This window comes from Chaetodon auriga, chromosome 13 (assembly GCF_051107435.1).
Source record: "Chaetodon auriga isolate fChaAug3 chromosome 13, fChaAug3.hap1, whole genome shotgun sequence".
Taxonomy (NCBI): Eukaryota; Metazoa; Chordata; class Actinopteri; order Chaetodontiformes; family Chaetodontidae; genus Chaetodon; species Chaetodon auriga.
Genome location: NC_135086.1, coordinates 10,392,577 through 10,412,228, shown reverse-complemented (window position 1 = coordinate 10,412,228; position 19,652 = coordinate 10,392,577). Strand labels below are relative to the sequence as shown.

Here is a 19,652-nt window from a genome sequence, read left to right as displayed (position 1 = left end):
GATCTGGGGCGTGATGAAAAGGGTGGTCCTTCCACAAATTAAAAGGAATGCAAGGTGACAAGGACAGCAGAATCGCAATCAGGTCCCCTCAGAGTGTGCGGTGCAATAAATAAGCGCAATAACCTGTAAGATGCAGAAGCGGATGACAGGCGTTTCAGTGAAAACCTGGCCGAGAGATCTTTGCTGCCTCCCTCTCTCTCTCCCTCCTCGTGTTTTTCTGTTTTCTGTCACTTGAGTTGTCAATATTGGGAAAAAGTCAACATGTTTCCCACTCTTAAATATAACACTATAGCACGAAGTAGCTTTTGTTCAGTTAATCTAAATTGTATCAGGGATTACAATAAATACATAAAGTCTATCAATCTGCATCTAAAGCTTGAGGCTTCCCATGTCCTCGAGGGGTTAGCGGAGCATCTCGTCTCGACACTTTCTAAACTTTGAGGCCTTTTGAGGCTTTCCAGCAGTGAAAGAGACCACCGAGAGTTGAAAAGCATGGAGACCAGTGCGGCAGTTGGGTAACATTAGTGTTGCCATGTTTGAGATGTTTGTGAATAATCCATCACGTTACGTTAAACACATGGATGCTCAGCTTAGAAATGGTGTTGTTGTGATGGTAGCTATAGTAGCAGGAGAGCTGTGAGTGTGGCTGTCAGGAGCTGGTGTGCTCTCTGCGTGTCAGCTGTGTGTCCATGAGGTTGGTGGGCGTAGCTTCTGAATGAGTACTGATGGAAGGGGTGAATTGGCTTGCTTTCTCCAGAATGGCTCACCCCACCTTTAAGTATCACAACTGTTTGTTATGGGAGCATAACTGCGCTCATAATTATAATTTATGGAAAATAGAGAATTTTCAGTAATGGAGGTAATTTAGTAAATGTGCATAATTGCCATGGATTTTCTTGGTCTGCATGGAAGATTGAAGAGCCCATCAACTACTTATTAATACTTAAATTTTGATCCTCTCTCTCGGCATAATGTGACTGAGTATTTTCTCTTCCTGTGATTTTCTATGAAGTGGTTGTACTTTGGAAGAGACGACTCTCTGCTGTATTGCAAAGCGCTTCGTCTCACACATCAAGACTTTTCATTCTCGATCTAGTTTTTGATAAAGAGACCAAAGCACAGCCTGTCCTATAACTTGCACTTGAAAGCATTAAAAGGCTTGTTTAACTCAGAATACATGTGTCATTGTGCAAACATTAGAACTACACTTTGAGCTAAACCAGGACAACCGCAAAAACATGTTACAAAAATAAGAAATACGAATCACGATTAATAAATGAGATCGAAAAACAATAAAAGCAAAAGCATGCACAATCAAATAGAGTACCAAATTAGAAGTCCCACCCTTTAAAGTTTTGTGCTGTGGGTTATTGGGCCTTTAACAAGTTGGATTTCTGTGTTTTCCCAGGCTTTGCCCGCGAGCAATGCCTCCAGGTAGCTGGATTTACTTGAAATGCACCTCACAGAGAGACTCAAACCAATAGTGCACATCCTTAACTGAGAAATGTGCAGTACTTTGGCACGCTACACTGGCCAAGGTATATATATATTCTAAATCCAAATGTTTAAAATAAAACCAATCATCAATTAGAATCCTGTCATAAACGCCGCTCTAAATCTCATTATAGACTGTTGTGACAACAGAGGTTGGCACCTCAGAGAGGACCAATGAGGAACTGTAATGCGCTCAGACAATGAAATGCCTCCAGGAGTGTCTTCTTGTCATCTTGATGTCTCACACATAAACATTCAGCCTGTCTGCTTGTGAGTGTCTTCCAGCAGTTTAATGGAATAAATTAACTTACCATGCTGACAGCTTCAGACGTGTCTGTTGTATGTAACTTGCAGTCTTTTGAATGACAAATCAAGTCACTGTCTGACAGTGAAAAGAGGGATACCCAGAGATGCTTGCTTGTAGAATAAGACAGTCATTGTTGATGGAAAATTATTATAATTTGTGTTGCACCGAGTAGCTGGATTCTCTTCTTTTTCTTCTTCTTCATCAGGGGATCTCTTTGTTCCTTTTGTAATTGCAGCAGACGCCCTCTGAAATTTGTGACATTGACTGAAGTATGACAAACGCGTGGCTTAGGTGTGACAGACCTCTCTACACCCACACATTTTCTTGCAAGGAAATTGACTTGGATAAACCATTAATAGCAACCCACTGCGCACTCAATTCACACACATGCACGATAACCCAAGGAATACACACAAACACACACACACGTGCACACATCCATGCATGCATCCAGTCCCACCTTCCACCTGTGGAAAGCACCAGGTCCACAAGCCTGCTGAGAAATCATTTCCCAGGCAAGCGAGCGAGGCAATTCCATCGCAGCGAGGAGGAAAAAAGGCTTTTTTAATGGGGAAAAATGGGAGGCAGGGGAAGAGTTAGCAGTAGCAGCCAGGATAATTGATGGCAACTGTTTGGGTACAAGATTAAGATTCATGGGTAGGACCACACATGGGGGCTGGAAACCAGGATGTGCTGGAGGCATGAAGGATGTGAGGCAACACTTTGACTGGCCTCCTGGCTTAATTGATAGAGTGTCATCCCAGGCGCAAAGTAAAAAGGAGAAAAAAAACTAGCGGAGAGGGTTTCACTCACTCTCAGAATGGAGGCTAGAATGGATTCCGACACCTGGGCCTGAATTGAGAGGGACAGCGACACACAGAGAGAGAGAGAGAGAGAGAGAGAGAGAGAGAAGGTGGGGAAGAACATGGTGGAAGCCCAGAGGCAAGAGAGGCAGGTTTGTATGAGGAAGGTCAGTTGTTCCTATCCCCAGACCTGCTGGAAAAAGACTTGTGAGGACAGAATGTGAGTTACACTCTCCCGCTCTTCAACAGCTACCCTTGAGGAGCCTTTCAGCAGTGTGCTTAACACACAACTGCCCCGATGGAGCTGCTCGGCGGCCAGCAGCAGAAGCTATGGCTCCTGCTGCGCACCTGAGTGCGTGCATGAATGTTAAGTGTTGTAGGGAAAGTGTGCAGATCCAATTCAGCTTTTTTTCCTGGATATAGTAATTTATGTTTAAACAACATATCACCTTTTTTTACACCATGAATACCTATATCAGCCTGTCCTTGAGTCACTCTTTGATGCTTTATGAAGACAAATGGCTCCCAAAGAGGCCAGAGACAGAATACCTAATACCTTATATTCTGAGGTGTCTTTCTAGCAGCAATTTGCAGGTTCACCCTTGGTAAGTATCTGACCCACTGAACTGATAGTGATTTATACTATAGTGGGAATGGTTGAGAATAGAAAGGAAGGTGTGCACAAAATATAAATGAAAAAGATCAAAATTGAGAGGTGATGGAAAAATGGGGGTCAAACCTGACAGGAAATGAGAGGAGACAGAGGCAGAGACGGGTGTTAAAGGTTGTGAATGTAATATTTTAGCATCAGTGAGTCTGTACAGTATCAGTTTCCATGTCGTTTCTGTAAAGAAATTACACCATTTGTGAAGGTGCCGACCTTACATGTAGTGCCACGCATCTGATTTGGTCACATGTTACATTGTTTGTTTGTTTTTTTTGCAAAAAGAAATAAAAATAAGATGCTAAAATGTGCTTGATTCAGGATCAAAACTAATTACAGATTTTTATGGTTAGCGTGTGTGTGTTTGTAGTCTTACTGTTAGTTAAAGGTAATTTTCTTCCCTTTATCATTCTTAGGCTTCTGTAGACGTAAAGAACGCTGTCCCATGATTTATGTGGGTGTCTGTGTGAGTCTAAATCACAATAAACCAAATTTTATCTCTAAATAGCAGCCTCGTGTGTGTGTGTGTGTGTGCGTGTGTGTGTGTGTGTGTGTGTGTGTGCGCGTGTGTGTGCGTGTGTGTGTGTGTGTGTGTGCGTGTGTGTATGAGTGTGTTTTACTGATCACCCCCTGAGGTCCAGTCAAGTTTGTCAGCATGTTGCTAGAAACAGAATAGCTCAAGGCCACGACACAGACACACACCCACCAAGCATTCTGTCCCTTTCACACACATCCAACACTGTCACACACATGCAAATACACACCACACACACACACACACACACACACACACACACACACACACACACACACACACACACACACATGCTCACCAATTTAGGATGTGAGCCGTTCATTTGACCCCGTTGCTCAGCCTATCTAGCGTCTCTCTTTAGCAGACTGTTGGGATATGAACCCCCCCAGGGCTTTACCGTTTCTACTATTAGCATATAAAGAGCATAAATTTCGCCCCATCTTGTGTTAGCTGGAAGCTTCTGAGACTGCAGGAGCAAAGGCAAAGTTCCCTGGGCAACCTAAAAAGAAAACTGTCGGTGATTGGAGAGCCTCCGCCTGAAGCTCAAGGAAAGTCAGGTGGTTTAGCTGTGAAATAGAATAATCACACATATAACCTCAAATGCACACTTGCACATGCGTGTGTGGTCACGCACATACGTTCAGTGTATGCATATTGTGCCTGCATACACACACAAACACACACCCAGTTCAGCCCAAGGTCGAACTGCAATTCACTCTTCACATGTTGGGAGTAATTTATTGACATATTGAAAAGCTGACTGTATTTAGACTCACTGTAGGACTCTAATGATTTATATAAGCACAACGCAACATTGCCAGAGAAACCATTACTGCATACGTGATTATTGCTCTGAAAATAAGTGCACACCAGAAACTTAATTTTTAAGGGAAATGAAGTCCAAACGCGTTGAGTCAGGATGACCCAAAGCATAACATACGAGTGACCCTGTTCAATCATTTATCTTCCTGTGTTCACACTGTCAGCAACACCATCAAAGTCAGCCGCGAGGGTTGCGCTGGAGTTGGCTGAGCTGTAAGAGCTCTCTAGAAGTCGAAGTGAGAGAGCATTGTTGTTGCAGTAAAATTTCAGGAGGAGAGAGAATACAGGTGCCTGACAAGAGGGTCAACAATTCCTCTCCGCTCAACAAGCTGAACTTGCCACACAGCTGCGTTTTGAGTGCCATGATCCAGCCAATCACAGAGGAGAAACTGGTTCCTGACTCCCACTAAAAGCAAGCTCACAGCTGAAAGTGAACTCACTCTGACACCACACAGGGTATGTTAGGTGAATCTTGGAGCAGCAGCCAATTCTTCTACCTAAGAAAAGCTCCATGCTCCTCTTTGGTAATGAGGGCTAATGCACCATAAAGTATGTGTATCTTACCGTCAACTTAACACAGTTCATTTTGCCCTCCAGTGGTTGAAGCATAATTGGTATTATGGTGGGGTATCGGCAGCTGGATCACGTACTCACTCTCAGGGAGAATTGTTTTTAAGTTAAATTTTGAATTACAAATAAATATTGCGTGCACATATGTGTGAGATACTCGACCCTTCCTCTTATCAACACAGCCGGATCTCCTTTGTCTTCTTCACTGCCAAGATCAATTAATTTCAGTGAATTCTTTTGTTTACTTTTTTCAAAATCACACAGTAGGAGAAAAATAAAGGTGAGAACTGACACTCTTTTCAGTAAAATGTCAAGGCTTTATGTTTGTTGTAGCTTCAGCCTGCAGTTTGAATTACTTCCACATTTGATAAACTGAAAAAAAATCTGCATTTTGTGCTCATTCCAGAACAGAAGTTGCCTGCGAGTTCATCCATCCCAGTGGCATGTGGCATACTTGCTATTTAATTTCACCTGCTTTCATCAATGTCACAAAGAGTACATCAGCTCACCATCACTGATCACAGGACCTAATTTGTGCCTGATAACCAGTCAGAGAGGAACTGTATGAATGTTGGTTTCCAGTCATTCGGCTTGTGATTTAGTTGTTGCCTTGTGTTTGTGTCATAACCCTAACCACCCCCAAAGATAAAACTTTATCATATCATATATTCACAAGTCACTGGGCACCCATTTGTTTTCTGTGTAAGAAGAGCAACCAGGGAAAATCGGTTATCACTGACAACCATAGTTTTCAGGGTCGCTGCATGCTTTCCTCAATGTGCTCATTCAGAGCTTCTCAGTTCTCTGTAATCTACCCAGAATAAACCACAGAAAATCAATGCTTGGAAAACAGCTCCATCAGTCATAGCTGCCAAACTGTATTTTCTGTAATTGTACTTAACAAGTGGTTGCAATGGCAACTCACAAAACAATCTTAAATAATGAAGGGAAAAAGAATCAAACGGACTGGTTGACTGTTTTAAACCGTGCAGACAGAGGCCACTTCATACTGTCGATACTTGACAGTCTCTAAGCTTCCTTCATGTTACTGCATAGGAAAAAATATCTTTGCAAATATTTAATTTGAACTAACTCACGTACCTCACAACAGCCAAAAAGCATTAAAACTAGGCTACGGTGCATCTACTCCAGAGCCTTATTATTCCCAAATTCAATTTGATAGAGTTGGAACAGAGTTTAGAGTAAAACTAGCATACTGAATTGTTTTCTGTAAAGTAAATCAGCTTGGTCAATGCACTTGTGTGTTACAAGGGTAAGCTTAAACTGAGGGTCATGTGTGCACATTTAGACACACTCTCACACGCATTTCTAGTGGTCAGTGTGAGGCCTAAAAGGTTTTCACTCGACCCACTGTCAGCAGCGCCTTCAGTCAAGACGAAACAGCAAGTGGATTTGAGGTAATGAGGTATGTGTCAGTGTCAGCCAATCACTCTCCTGTGACTTGGATGGATTTTTCTTGTCTGGAGACTAAATCCTACAGAGAGAAAGGTCGAGAGAGGGAATTAGGCATTGGACTGACTGGTTCTCCTTCCTGACAGAAATCTTCTTGGTGACCCCCTGAATGGCTGATTTAGAAAATAAGTTGTGTTAATTTCCTCCTTTCATAGCAGCAGCACAACAAACACGCCCACGCGTGCACACAGACATAGGTGACAGTAGTGTGTTATCAGTGGCAGCCTGATTACTGTTTGCATGCTTCCACTCAAAACTTGCACTCCCTCCTTGTGTTTTGCTTCCTGCAACACCGGGATTTTAATTTAGAAGCAAAGTATCACTAAGCACTCTGTCACAGCTGAAGTATTAGAAAGCATGCCGGTGAACGAGAGTTTAATAACTAAAGATAATGATACAAAAAGTAATGATACATGAAAAAGGGGTGTGTGCGTGTGTGACATGTAATGCAATTCAATAAGATTGTAATGGAAGGTAAATGCATCTTTGCACACTTGCCACGAGGTGCTCATGTATATATGTGACATGGATTAACGCTCACGTTTGCATTGGAAAACTCTGGTTTTGCTGTTTTTCAGTTTGTTGTGGTTTGTTGCAGGGTTAGCCTGACACGTTTAACGATAGCAGGAGACTGAGATCATATTGTTCTTTATTGTTTGTTAAAGACACCCCATTAGCTTACACAGAGTGGTCGCTACTCTTCATAGGGACCTCATTAATACATCAACAAGAATGCAAATTAAAATCACAGTGTGTCATTAAGACCAAAAATACAGTGTGATCAAGGCATAAAGATCAGAAAACATAGAAAACCTCTACACATAAAGCAACCAACAAGAGTAACCTGTAGCTGAAAGACAAACTTAAGTTTCCAAAAACACCCAGCACCGGAAAAAAGCGATCATATTGTGAACCTGTTATGGCTAACTAAGTTTACTGAACACATTGTTTTGTTTTTTCCTTTTCTTTTTATTGTGGGTACCTCCAAAACACACAGCTCCGACATATTATCACCTCATGAAGTTGGCTAAGAAGTTAGAAAACCAGTGTGATTTACACATTCAGCAGGCATGGCGCAACATTAGCATTTCATTGTGTTTCTGGCCACCTGACAAATGTATAAATTTATTTATTTACTCTCACTCTATTTGTAGCTCAGTTTTGGCATCTGCCAACTCTTGAGAATTAATATCTAGCTGTTCACTTCCTTAATGTCTGACTTTCTTTGCCCACTAGTGGCTTGTCTGTCTGCCGTGTGGTGCTGTGCAGGTCTGTTTGCCAGCGCTTGTTTACAGCTGCCTGCTGCAAGAAAATGTGTTCATGAGGACAGCACGACTGAACAATACAGGAAATGTGCTACTCATACCCATGGACCACTTACTAGTCGAATTTGTAATGCATCAGATACATGCAATGTAGACAGGTTCTGCTGCAGGCTAGCCTCTGTGGAAAACTCCCACGAGGTGTTAGGGCTGTGTGCACCAGCATGAATGCTAATTTATGGTCGACCATATGGAGACAGCGACAGCATGGTTGGTAGGTGACCAGAGCTCGGAGGGCAGTGAGAGGTTAGCGTTACTCGACTGTGCTGTCATCACGAACACTCATCTAGTTATTGTTTCTGATGCTTATTAAGCCGCTCAGCAGATGGACAATAATCTGGGCAATGATTACCGTCAGAAGCAGTGGCTTGTAACTCATACTTAGCCAGCAAAGCTCATCTGGGGGCCATTAGGGGACAAAGGACAGCTCCGACCTCGGATGTGACACTTTTTGTTCACTGTGCCTGACAGAAAAGGGAGTATTTTTGTCCTGTGCAAGACACTGTTTGAGTACAACTTCTACAAAGTCCTCCTGTTTATTCAAGGCACGTTAGGCAAGCTCAGCTATTGACAGTGTTTACTTATGGAAGTGACATTTGCAACTTTATTTAATTCAGTCAGTTACTGGCTATTGGGGTGACCTTTTGCTAGCTTCCCTGGCAGGAGCCTATAAACCTCAGAGACTCGCCAGCTTTATAGGCATTCAATAATCACACAAGGCACTATTGATGAAGTTGTTGTGTGAGCTACCTATGAAATGAATTGGCCAGTGAGCAGAAACCACAGGGTGCGGTGCCTGTGTTATCCTGATGAGGATATTTATGAAATTAGAATTGATGAAAATGCGACCATGGGGTGCTTCGGTTTCTTTGCAAACACTTAAATGAGTATTTGTTTTTATGTAAAGAACTGGCTGTTTGCATTCCCTCTGTGGCCGACTATGACACTGTGATGTGTGTCAGAGACAGTGATGGATGCTTTCTGGTCTTGTCTGGCGGTTGTCTGTTGGAGACACATGGAGGCTGTATGGAAGTCATTTAGAACCAGCCACCAACCCATCTGTCCATTAGAAAGTTAGCGACTGATTTGTGAGAGAAAGATGGATGAAGAGAGAGAGTCTCTTTTCATTCTCACAGGAAATGGGAAGTCTGGGATCTCCTCTCACATACAGGTAGCTTTCCTATCTATCTCTCTGTGTTTCTTTGTATCTATCCATCAATGTCTGTAGATCTGTTTTATAGATTTGGGTGCACCAAACCTTTGGGTCCTGTTATGTAAATAAATATGCAATTTTGCCTTACCCGTACTAAAGTATTTTTGTCATCATTTAAAAATAAATGTGATGATAAACAAGGCCGCTCACAAGCTTGCTGTCTATGTCAAGGCACTGCAGGAAAAAAAAATGTGAATTGTCTTCTGGACCATATAAATTGAGCATTTCACCCCATCGTCTCATAATCTTCTCATTAATTACATATATTGGAAAAACCTGAAATATTATGATCCATTGCCTTAATCCATCACTTCTGGGAAGAATTTCCTTGCAAACAAACAAACAAAATCAATTCACTCACATGGGCAAAACTACACTACATATATGGAAGAGAGACATTTAATCTCATTGGCATTGTCTGCTTTAAGTGTGAAATCCATCAAACAGATGAGATGGATTCTCTTTTTACAGAACAGCCATAAGTTTTAAACATAAGAGGATTCACCTGTTCTTGCAGTCTGTATCTGCATTACAGGCAGTTTGTTAAACAGTCGACTCAGTGTCTTATAGCATGTCGTCCTGGGAAGGCAGGCCGTGCCAATAAAAAGGCCAGACACTGTGCTTTACACAACCTTTACTGTGATATTCGGGCTCAGATGTGACATATTGAGCATGGAGACGAATGGATTCGATCATGCAGTGAGAGGGGGGGAAATATACCTTGAGGTCTATTATTTACAGTCTGCCCACACATGCACACACACGCAGACATATCACCAGTCAGATCAACAAGCTTTGCTGTAGACCTGCAACAGTTCACACCTCCTCCATATACGCCCCACACAGCACAGATGGTTTTGTTGTGGTTCACTTGGCAGTCAGAACCACCTCAAGCTCATGCAGCTATAGGATTTCATAGTTAGTTTCATTAGAAATCACACGTGGAAAAAGCCACCAACAAATAAGTGTATAGGTTTCACGTGGAGAGCTTTCAAAAATCAGCAGGCTCACTGAAGGTATGCTCGAGGACGCAAATGGGTAGAAAAAAGTAAATTTCACCACACACCTCATGCCACAATGCCCCTTTCCTCTGATCTCGGCGCCCTGCCCCAAGGGTGCAATAACAGTTTATTACACCTATCCTCACTTTATGACCCCCCTACCATCCACCCCGCTCCCCTCCAGCCCACGCTAACTGTTATTGAAAACACCCAGGTCTGCCATATATCTTTCCTGAGCAGCGCGTTATGCTATGTGAAACCTGGCTAATCACCACCGGCTCGTGCGGGTGTTGTCCAGGCCACATTGGAATAGCTCCACTTATCTAATATCTGCTTAGATGTGGAAGTGTTTATCCACAGTCCCATTTGTCTTTACAGCCTGTGTTGCCTTGAGGCAGAATCCTCCTTCTCCCATATGTATCTGTGCTGTAATGGAGGGGAGTAAATAGGAAATAGAATTGAAAGATTTTGCCACTGAATGCCTGTGTGGAGAAAAAGGGTAAATGAGTTTGGCCTAGTTTATTGCTAGCCAAGAGGGTAGATTGTGAACATTCAGGTTGAATTGAGGGGGGTGTGTGGTAGAAAAAGGAAAGCAGAGTGTAGTGTATAGTAGGAGGTGAAAGGGATGTTGGATTAAAATGCAAAGCGTCAGTAGATCTTTCAGGGTGAAGGTGTTCAGAGAGAGAGGTAACAGCTCATGGGTGACAGTGTGACAAGAATCAGGGAAGGACCTGCCACCCCTCTGTCACGCTGATGGCACCTCTGTCATCAAGAGGGTGCAGGTGGGAGAAACCGCATCGCCATGGCAATACGAATGAAACTAAATTATAATGCTTCAAAAGAACAAATCTTTAAGTTGGCCGCAGTTCAGATGCTGTGCAAAATATGCTTAAAACAACAGCGAGAGCACATAATGCTGTAAAGGTAGCCTTCCACTGCAGAAGTTGCAGGGGGTTGTTGTTGGCTTGTTGTTTTGATCTGTACACAAAGCTGCCTGATTCCACACAGACTCAACATGGTCTGTGTCTGTTAATTCATGTGTGTGTGTGTGTTCATGCTGGAGTGGGAAGCAACAGCTGATTGGGCAGATGGCTTGTGTCGTCATGGGCGGGGGGGCAAGGTGTGTGATGGGTGGAAATGGGTCTGTTTAATTACTTGTCAAGTGAGCAGCCCAGCTAGCCTCTAAAGAGCTCCCCTGTGATGCGAGTGCCCCGAGGGGCGATGTGAGGCGAGGCTGGGGTACAGTGGGGCCAGTGACTCCCTAGTCTTACATGACCAGGCCAGCTGAGCAGGTGCTGCAGCTCAGTGTCAGGGCTCATGTTTACACTACATTCTCTCCAAATGATTTTTTGTGCCACAGGTCTGGTACATACATAGTGAAACGCCTCGACCCATATCATTCTTTTAACGTCTACAATAAAAGTTTGGAAACTATTGGTTGGCTGACTTTGTGTTACTGCTTTCTAAACCAAACCCTGCTATGTCTAATATAGCTGTATTAACACTAACATGTCCCTCTGTCCTTTATTTTCCCAGTATGTGCTGGTACAGAGAACAAGCTGAGCACCCTGTCTGACCTGGATCAGCAGTACCGCACCCTGAGGAAGTACTACGAGAACTGCGAAGTCGTGATGGGCAACCTTGAGATCACAAGCATCGACCGCAGTCGGGACCTGACCTTCCTCAGAGTAAGGACTAAGCAAAATGATACAGTAAACTGGTTGCAATACAAATATATGTTGTCTTTGTATTGCTCAAATTATTAATGGCAGTGAATCAATAATGGGTTGTCTGCGGTTAGGTGATGTTAAATTAAGATGGAGGACAGGAAATGAAAACTGCAACAAACCTAGCAACAGATGTTGACATATACATTAAGGGTGTTTGCTAGGTTAATCACTCGCAAAGGTTTTAAATCTATCATCGAAGATTTAAAACAATAGCTAATGGTACTTGATAAAAGCTCCTCGTGGTGTCTCAGTTTGATTGATTTGAGCAACCGTAAACAACACAAAATATAGGCATTTTGAGTACGTCATAGCGAAAATCACTTCCTGCCCTCTGTCTGCAGTTCGCGCAACAACGAGAGAATGATGTGATGTCATGCAAACAACCTATTAATCTCTGTTATATCATCATTAAGTGACTTCCCTAATTGACCCGTCGTTGAAGCTCCTGATAGCTGAAAGCAGAATTGTTTTACTGCAAACAAATCACTGCCTTACCAATACTTCCATAAAATGTCCACACACACCTCACACATCCATGCTTTGTTTGGTTAAACTGCCATTGATCTAAACTATTTTAACTTTGCTGGAACATGTGTCTGACTAGCAGGTCAACAAACATTTTAAGGATTCACATATTTTTGTATTCACTGATCATGAACATTACAGTCATTTTTATGATGTCTCCAGTTATCTCTGCATAAGAATGACCATCCAGACATCCACATCTTGCATGGTTCATCCACTTGTCTAAATCTGACTAAAAAGTTCAGACTGAACTTTTTCTTATTGCTCTCTTCTCATTTGACCTTGATGCCCCGAGAATGCCCTGAGCTCAGATCCCTTTCAACCAATCAGCGCTCGGATTAGTATCTACATAGCCAGTGATAAGCAGCATGGAAAGTTCTTCCAATCAGGGGTAATCAGACATCCGCTCTTCTCCGAGTGTCTGATTGTACACTCGTACCATTGTGGTCTGAGGCACAGAATAATGAAAATCCAAATAACCTGATCTGGTTAATCTTCCTTTCCATGAAACATGATTCACAGCCAGAGAAGGAAAAGTGCTGTGGCACTGCAAGTGAATTCCTACCTTTCAGAAAGCCTTTGGAAAATGTTCAGATATTGAAGGCCAATTTTTTGTAGTCACTTCATTCCTAAACGGAGCATATGAGCCAACTGATTCAGGCTGTTTGAGATAGCTACAGATATGACATGTGTTAACAGTATTTGTAGCACTGTCTATCAGCAGCAGCTGGTTGTAGTCAATGAATAAGAGGAGGCTGAGGTGAACATCGTGCTCTGCTGTTGAGGAAGTGCATGTTATTCTGGGTGAGGGAGCTGCTTAACTTCCATTTTGGTTTGATGTACACATGCATACACACACACACACACACACACACAGTGTCAGGTGATGACAGCCCCCGGCCCTTCAGGGGGCCTGAGCTGTAATAGTGTTGTAATGAGAGGTCAGAGGGAGGCAAGAGAAGTTACTGCAGTGAAATTTGAAGAGAGGAATCTTTTTTTTTGTGAAATCAGCTGTTACTGTTGACCTCTGTTGACCCTCCATTTCTCAAGAACATCACCCTAGACCATTCAGACTGAACTCTGCTCTGCTAACGCCATCCACCCTCAATTGATTCCATTCTATCTTGGGGGTTGGGAAGCCCCCCTGCTGTTTACGCTAAAGTGCTGACTGCATTAATGGGTCAGTATTGCTGTGAGAATGAACTGGGTTGCAGAGGCTTTGCAGAGTGTTTTCATATTTCGCTCCATACAGCGATGATTTAAAGTTACTATGGCAAAGTGATTTGTTGACATCAGGTAAAAGCAGTGGGACAGCCCGTTTTCCCACGTGTATTTACTTTGTATGGACTGACAGATCAAGACTGATCAAAGCAGCAAAATGAAACAGAGTCATTAAGTGTTCTACATTGTGCGGAGCAATACTGACAATACCCCCTGTGATGCAAAACAAAAACAAGATGATATTAAGAAAGAGGGAGCGATGGATGGTAATGTGCTACCATTAGACCCCTGCAGAGGTAATAGGCCCCACTGACTCAGATGAAAAAAAAAGATGGAATGGGGGAGAGATGCAGTTCAAAAACCAAGTGTGATTGTTGTTTAACTACACAGAACCAATTTGTTCTTTAAAAACAACATTCACGCTCCTACCTAAGTTTTTCGGTTTGCTTCTAACAATGTCTCGTTTGTACAAGCTGACATTACATAAGGCAGTTCTTTGCTGGTTGAGGTTAAAGACGCTCTCGGCTGCAATCCCCTCTCTTCTTGCCTGCTTCTACGTTACACCGCCACTCATTTACAAAAGTGCTCCCTGTGGCGCCAACTTGCCAGGTTCCTCCACCTCTCCATGGCTGGCAATTAACATGGGCTAATTGAAGATGCTAATTAGGAACACAGGGTGCCAAACAGCAAGGGAGCAAGAGGGCAGGGTGCAGTGTGTATTTTTAGGGGATGTTATTATTATTATGATAAAACACATTAATAACATGGTTCCCCAGGGTGGGAAAGACTTCACCTTGAGGTAGAGAAGAAGGGAAGGAGTGAAGAAGAAAAAACCATTGTGCAGCAGCTTACCATACCACCTGTCTCTGGGAGGTGATTGAAACTGATGCCTGTGCATTGGCTCCTTCTTTTCAAGATAGCCAAGAGATTGATGGCTGCCTCCCAAAGCCTCTCAAACAGCTTTAGCAGTAAATAGAGTCCATCTTCCAAACTGCCTCCACGACAGATGAATCAACGCTTGCACTGTGATTAATAACTGCATTTCACCACTGAGGCATTCTCCCCACTCTCATATATGCACATCCAACCCAGCAGCCCAACGGTGAGCTTTAACCACACGCAGTGTTGACATTCTCAATGTTTAAATTACTCCTAAACCCACATAAGCTTTGAATCTTTCTTTCATATTATAAGCAGAACATACATTCACATATTGAGTGCATGCGCATTGAGAAATTGAAATGAAAGCTGTGCCCAGCTCATCGTATTTTAGTGTAACGTTTTTCTTCGTCTGAGTGGGACGAAAGCAAACACACGCTTTGGCGTCTCTCTTTTCCCTTGTGTCACTTTGTCGCACACACTCATAAACGGATTCTGTGATTATGAAATATTAATTTTTCCCTCTCGTCATCTCTTCCCAGTCTCAGTAGGAACTCACAGCCGCAGTCAGATTGGATTGTTTGTCTTGCCATTGCAACCATTGGTAAACATGTAATTTTCCCCTCAATATTAATGTGGTGATCAGATTGCTTAGCAGCCCATCACCAATTCACTGACTCCCCACCTCTGTCCCTGCAGTTGAAAATAAATTATGGAATTATCATTTACAAATAACATTTAATGTCTCCAACAGGCCTTATGTTATTACGACCTGCTCTCATTCTCGGAGTGTCAGTTACTGCCGCATTGTTACGCCCTTTGGCAATTCAGCTAACTCCACTGTAAATCCATCCATGGCAATATTAGGTGCCCAGAACAACTGATCTGTACGTTCAACATGGACTTTCTTGCTCCTTATACTACATCAAATTGCTCTTGGCATCTAATGTTGCCACAGATGGGTTTACAGTGGAGTTAGTTGATTGCCCGGTGCGTCTCATACAGATGCTTAAGGGTACCTTGCGGGTTTGTATAAGATGCTGAAGGCGGTGACAAAGCGGTGGTATTTGACTCTCTGAGAATAACACCGGGCTTGTTATTAGTATAAGAAACAGGTAGAAAAAATGTTGATGAAGCTAATGGTCTGGACAACAAACAACTTGCATTAGAGGTGATTTAGATAATACCTTCTTTACAACCTCCTTTGTTCTTTCTTGCAACATGTTAGTCACTTGTTTTTCCAGTAAATTTTTGTCTTTCCTCATAAGGTATTGCTCTACAAAAATATATAGAAATATCTTTATATCTTTCAAATGTACCATTGGATTGAGGCAAACAACTAAAATAGTAAACACAACACAAAAACGTAATAATTTATATAAGGACGTATTTATTGCAGGGTTGCATTGCACCGCACAGGCATCTGTAATTGGATCCGGTCACTCGTTAAATGCAATAGTGAAGTGTGGAACACAGATAGAGGCCGCATGATTGCATTCATCTTGTCATCTTTCTTTTATTTGGATGGCTCATGCATTACTGCCTATGTACTAAAGGGGACTTGTCAGAAATGAGGGTGGTGGTCTGATAATGTGGCCCTCAATGACACTTGTGTGAAGTGTTCACTTGACCCTAAGCTTGTTCCTCTCCGCTGTCATTGTGATGTGTACCAGATGGAAACCACTGTGAGAGCACCAGTGAGCAGGAATAACAGAGACAACAGGGTGACTCGAGATTAAAGATGTCGGGTTAAAACACTGTTTTTACAAGCTCGTATGCAGATGCAAGCAAATCTGTCTAATTCGGTGTTTTTGGTGTTTACTAATAGTGCAAGATAAATGATACACGATACGATACGCACAGTATAGGGTTGACCTCTGGTGGTGTCGGGGACGGGGCAGGACAGCTGGATCAGGCCAGGGTTTTGTTCCTTTATCTGATAATTTATTGGACTTTATGTTGTGCATTCATTTCTGTATTTTGGTTGTGTTTTAGTGGTTTCCTTTCCTTCCTTCTTCGTCCTTGCAGCATGTGCATTCTCCTGCCTTAGGCCGCCCCCCCCGACGTGTAGAGAGTTACAGGCCGGTGCAGGTCAGATCCCCTTTAAAACAACCCCCCTGTTAAATTTTCCACTTGGCAGAGGACTCAGCGGCGAGCAGGCCCTCTTTCGCCATGTTGCCCCATGTCTGTCCACTTCACCCAAACCCCACTCAGCCTGGTCATAGGTGTCGTCCCTTTCAAATTCAGTATTTTTCTAAGGCACTGGAGAGAGTAGCTTAGAGAGGAGACATATAGGCAGAGGTAATGTCCTCCCTCTCTTTACTTTGAGTCCCAGTTGTTTTTACCCAGCTTTACTTTAGAGTGAAGGGGCCAATTATGGGTTCATATGGATTCAGGGGTTGAGCAATCGATTTGCTAAAGGGAATCACCTCCTCAAATAACACAGGCCGTACAAGTGTTTTGCAGTAAACTTTTAGGTTGCAGAGTGCAGTAGGTCTGACCTGAGCTGCTTTTCTATGCTGTGACATTAACCTTAGAGGGCATGATCAAATGTTTTGTTCCCCTGTACAAACATAATACACACCCACGAGGAGAGCGGGAGTGAGTGAGTGAGTGGTAGCAGCAAAGTGAAGGTTATACAAAGAAGGACGTTTGATGAAAATTAAAAATGAAATAAAAAAGTTTGCGATGGCAGCGCTTGCTCTTGAAGGAGGATTAAGAGTCCGATTCTGACACAGGGGATTTAGCTAAAGTTTCATTTTAAAGGGGCTGCTTCTCCTCCCTCCAGACACTGTTTTCTTTTTTTCTCTCTCTGCTGGTTGGTTAGCCCCAGTACTGCGGGGAACAAACAACAACAGTCTATGAGCTGAACTGACAGATCACTTTGTATACCTCACTTGGTAAAGCATAAGTTTGCCTTGCCAGAGGAGGTGGACTGACCATCTGGGTCTGTGGGCAACAACCATCTGAAAACCCTGCTATGGCATGACCAGCCAGCACTTGTACTGGCTGTGTGTGTGTGTGTGTGTGTGTGTGTGTGTGTGTGTGTGTGTGTGTGTGTGTGGCAGGGTCATTGATTCATCACAAATCATCCCTCCATCTTTCTTCCCTCCCCAGTTTTATTTTGATATACGCTGCCTTTCAAACTGTAACTGTGACACAATGACAGACTGATTGCTGGTTCATAAATTGCGACTGAGTCGACCTAACAAATTAACATTATGCCGCCGTGAGGTGCCTGTCAGAAATATGTCAGAGTTACAACTTATGCGTGCAGGGACAATGAAAGTTCGATTACATCAGCTGCTGATTGTAAAGTGTAAAGCAGCAGCAGTACAAATATAATACTACATAGTAGATCAGCAAACTCATTACACATTGCTTATTCATTCATTGAGAGGTTGACTGATTTTTTTAAATGCTGTGCATGCATGAAAAGGTAAAATTCTGTGAAGTAAAAAAAGGAAATTGAATGATAAAACAGTGTATCCGCCATTACAGTTACTGCTGCCATCTGTACCACTACCAGGCTCATTTATGTAGTTTACAAAAAAGTTACATATGAAGCTGCCTCCACTGGCAATTTCCCACAGCATTTGAAGGCAGCATCTATTCCTGCACTCCGTCCCCATCCTCTGACATCTTCCTTCATACTTCTTCTTGACTGGCATATTTGTCCCTCAGGCACCATTGGTGCCCTCCCCAGCTTCCTAATTGTTGATGCACTGTAAGATGAGTGCAGATTACGTTGGGCCCCTGCTCCTCAGCAAACTCCTTCAATATTAATGAAGACTGATGAAGTGCTAGGGAGCCCCTGTCTTTCAGGCCCGACCTAGATTGGATTGACAATTGCAATTAGCGTCCCCTCAAGTTCATTTCCATCACTTTAATTTGACATGAAGAAGGACAGTGTGGGGTGGGAAGTGAGACCATTGAGAGAAAGAAATCCCGAGGAGAAAGGTTAGAGAGGGAAAGAGTTTGACCAGGAACTAGTTTGAAAGCAGAGAGGAGGAACACGCTTTAGCGGGCACAAAGGAAATTGAAGAGTCCCAAGAAATCTTTTCCTTACTGATATCTGAAGTGATTTTCTGCAGCTTACTTTTTACATTTCTCTCTTCTTACATTTATGTCATGTACAGTGGCAGCCAAAGAGAAGTCCACACTCGAGTCAAATCCACCTTAAGTCTGGTCTAGGGTGTGATCTCCATTGTGCACTCTCTTCTATCACCCATGAAGCTCAGTGTATTTTTTTTTTTTTAGTGTTTGCCTAATGGCAGTATTTCAGTGTTCCATGTTTCTTCTCTCACTGGCAACTGTTGCCAAATGAATTGCTTTCAGTGAGAGTGTGAGATACGGGGACAGCAGCGCCTGAAAATTAATGATTCTCCATCGCTTTGCAGGGAAAAGAAGCAATGGATGATTGTCAGAGGTAGATGATATGTCACTTTTGTTTGTATTTCTATACATTTATATTTATGTGTGTCCATATGTGTGAGACCGTGTATGCGCTGTTGTCACTCATAGGAAATGTGACATCAGAAAACTTCCTTGTTGCCATTTTGGCATTCATTTTAAACCTACCCTTTCTCAAATTGACTGAAGCAATTGGTTTTATCTGTCCGTAAGTATGTGCATGTGTGTGTGTGTGTGTGTGTTTGTAAGCAGGAGTAAAACCTCCTTGTTTGACTGACAGATACATTTTCTTGCTCCCCTTTGCACTGTTGGTCAGCCCATATCATTTTCTCCCCCTGTCTTTTAGAAATGATCTGGACTGATAGAGCAATTGAATGAGAATAACTGAAACTGAGAGGTTAAATGTCTGTGTTTAGCACAAAAAAAAAAGAAAGAAAGAAAGAAAACTTTCCTCTGGTTGCCTCTATTTGCCATCCCTCAAATGAGCCAATACACATTTACCATTTGTATTGACCTACAGCACTGTGGAGGGCAGCAAGAGGAAATCAGCAAAATAGACACATATCTAACCCGGCAGCTGTGCTGACCTGTTTTGTAATGATACTTACTGTAAAAAAAAAAAAAAAAAAAGGAAATATGTAGTGGAACACAGAGGGCAGAAAACTGCTGCTGCACTACCC

The 19,652-nt window shown here is 42.7% G+C and overlaps 1 protein-coding gene across 2 annotated transcripts in view; it reads left to right on the top strand.

Moving 5' to 3' along the window:
- Positions 1–19,652, top strand: part of erbb4b (erb-b2 receptor tyrosine kinase 4b) — a 297,664-nt gene that overhangs the window by 129,125 nt on the left and 148,887 nt on the right. For both annotated transcript variants that reach the window (XM_076746331.1, XM_076746332.1), the window contains exon 2: positions 11,741–11,892. In XM_076746331.1, the coding sequence (XP_076602446.1) occupies positions 11,741–11,892 (152 nt within the window). The remainder of the gene's footprint in view (positions 1–11,740; positions 11,893–19,652) is intronic.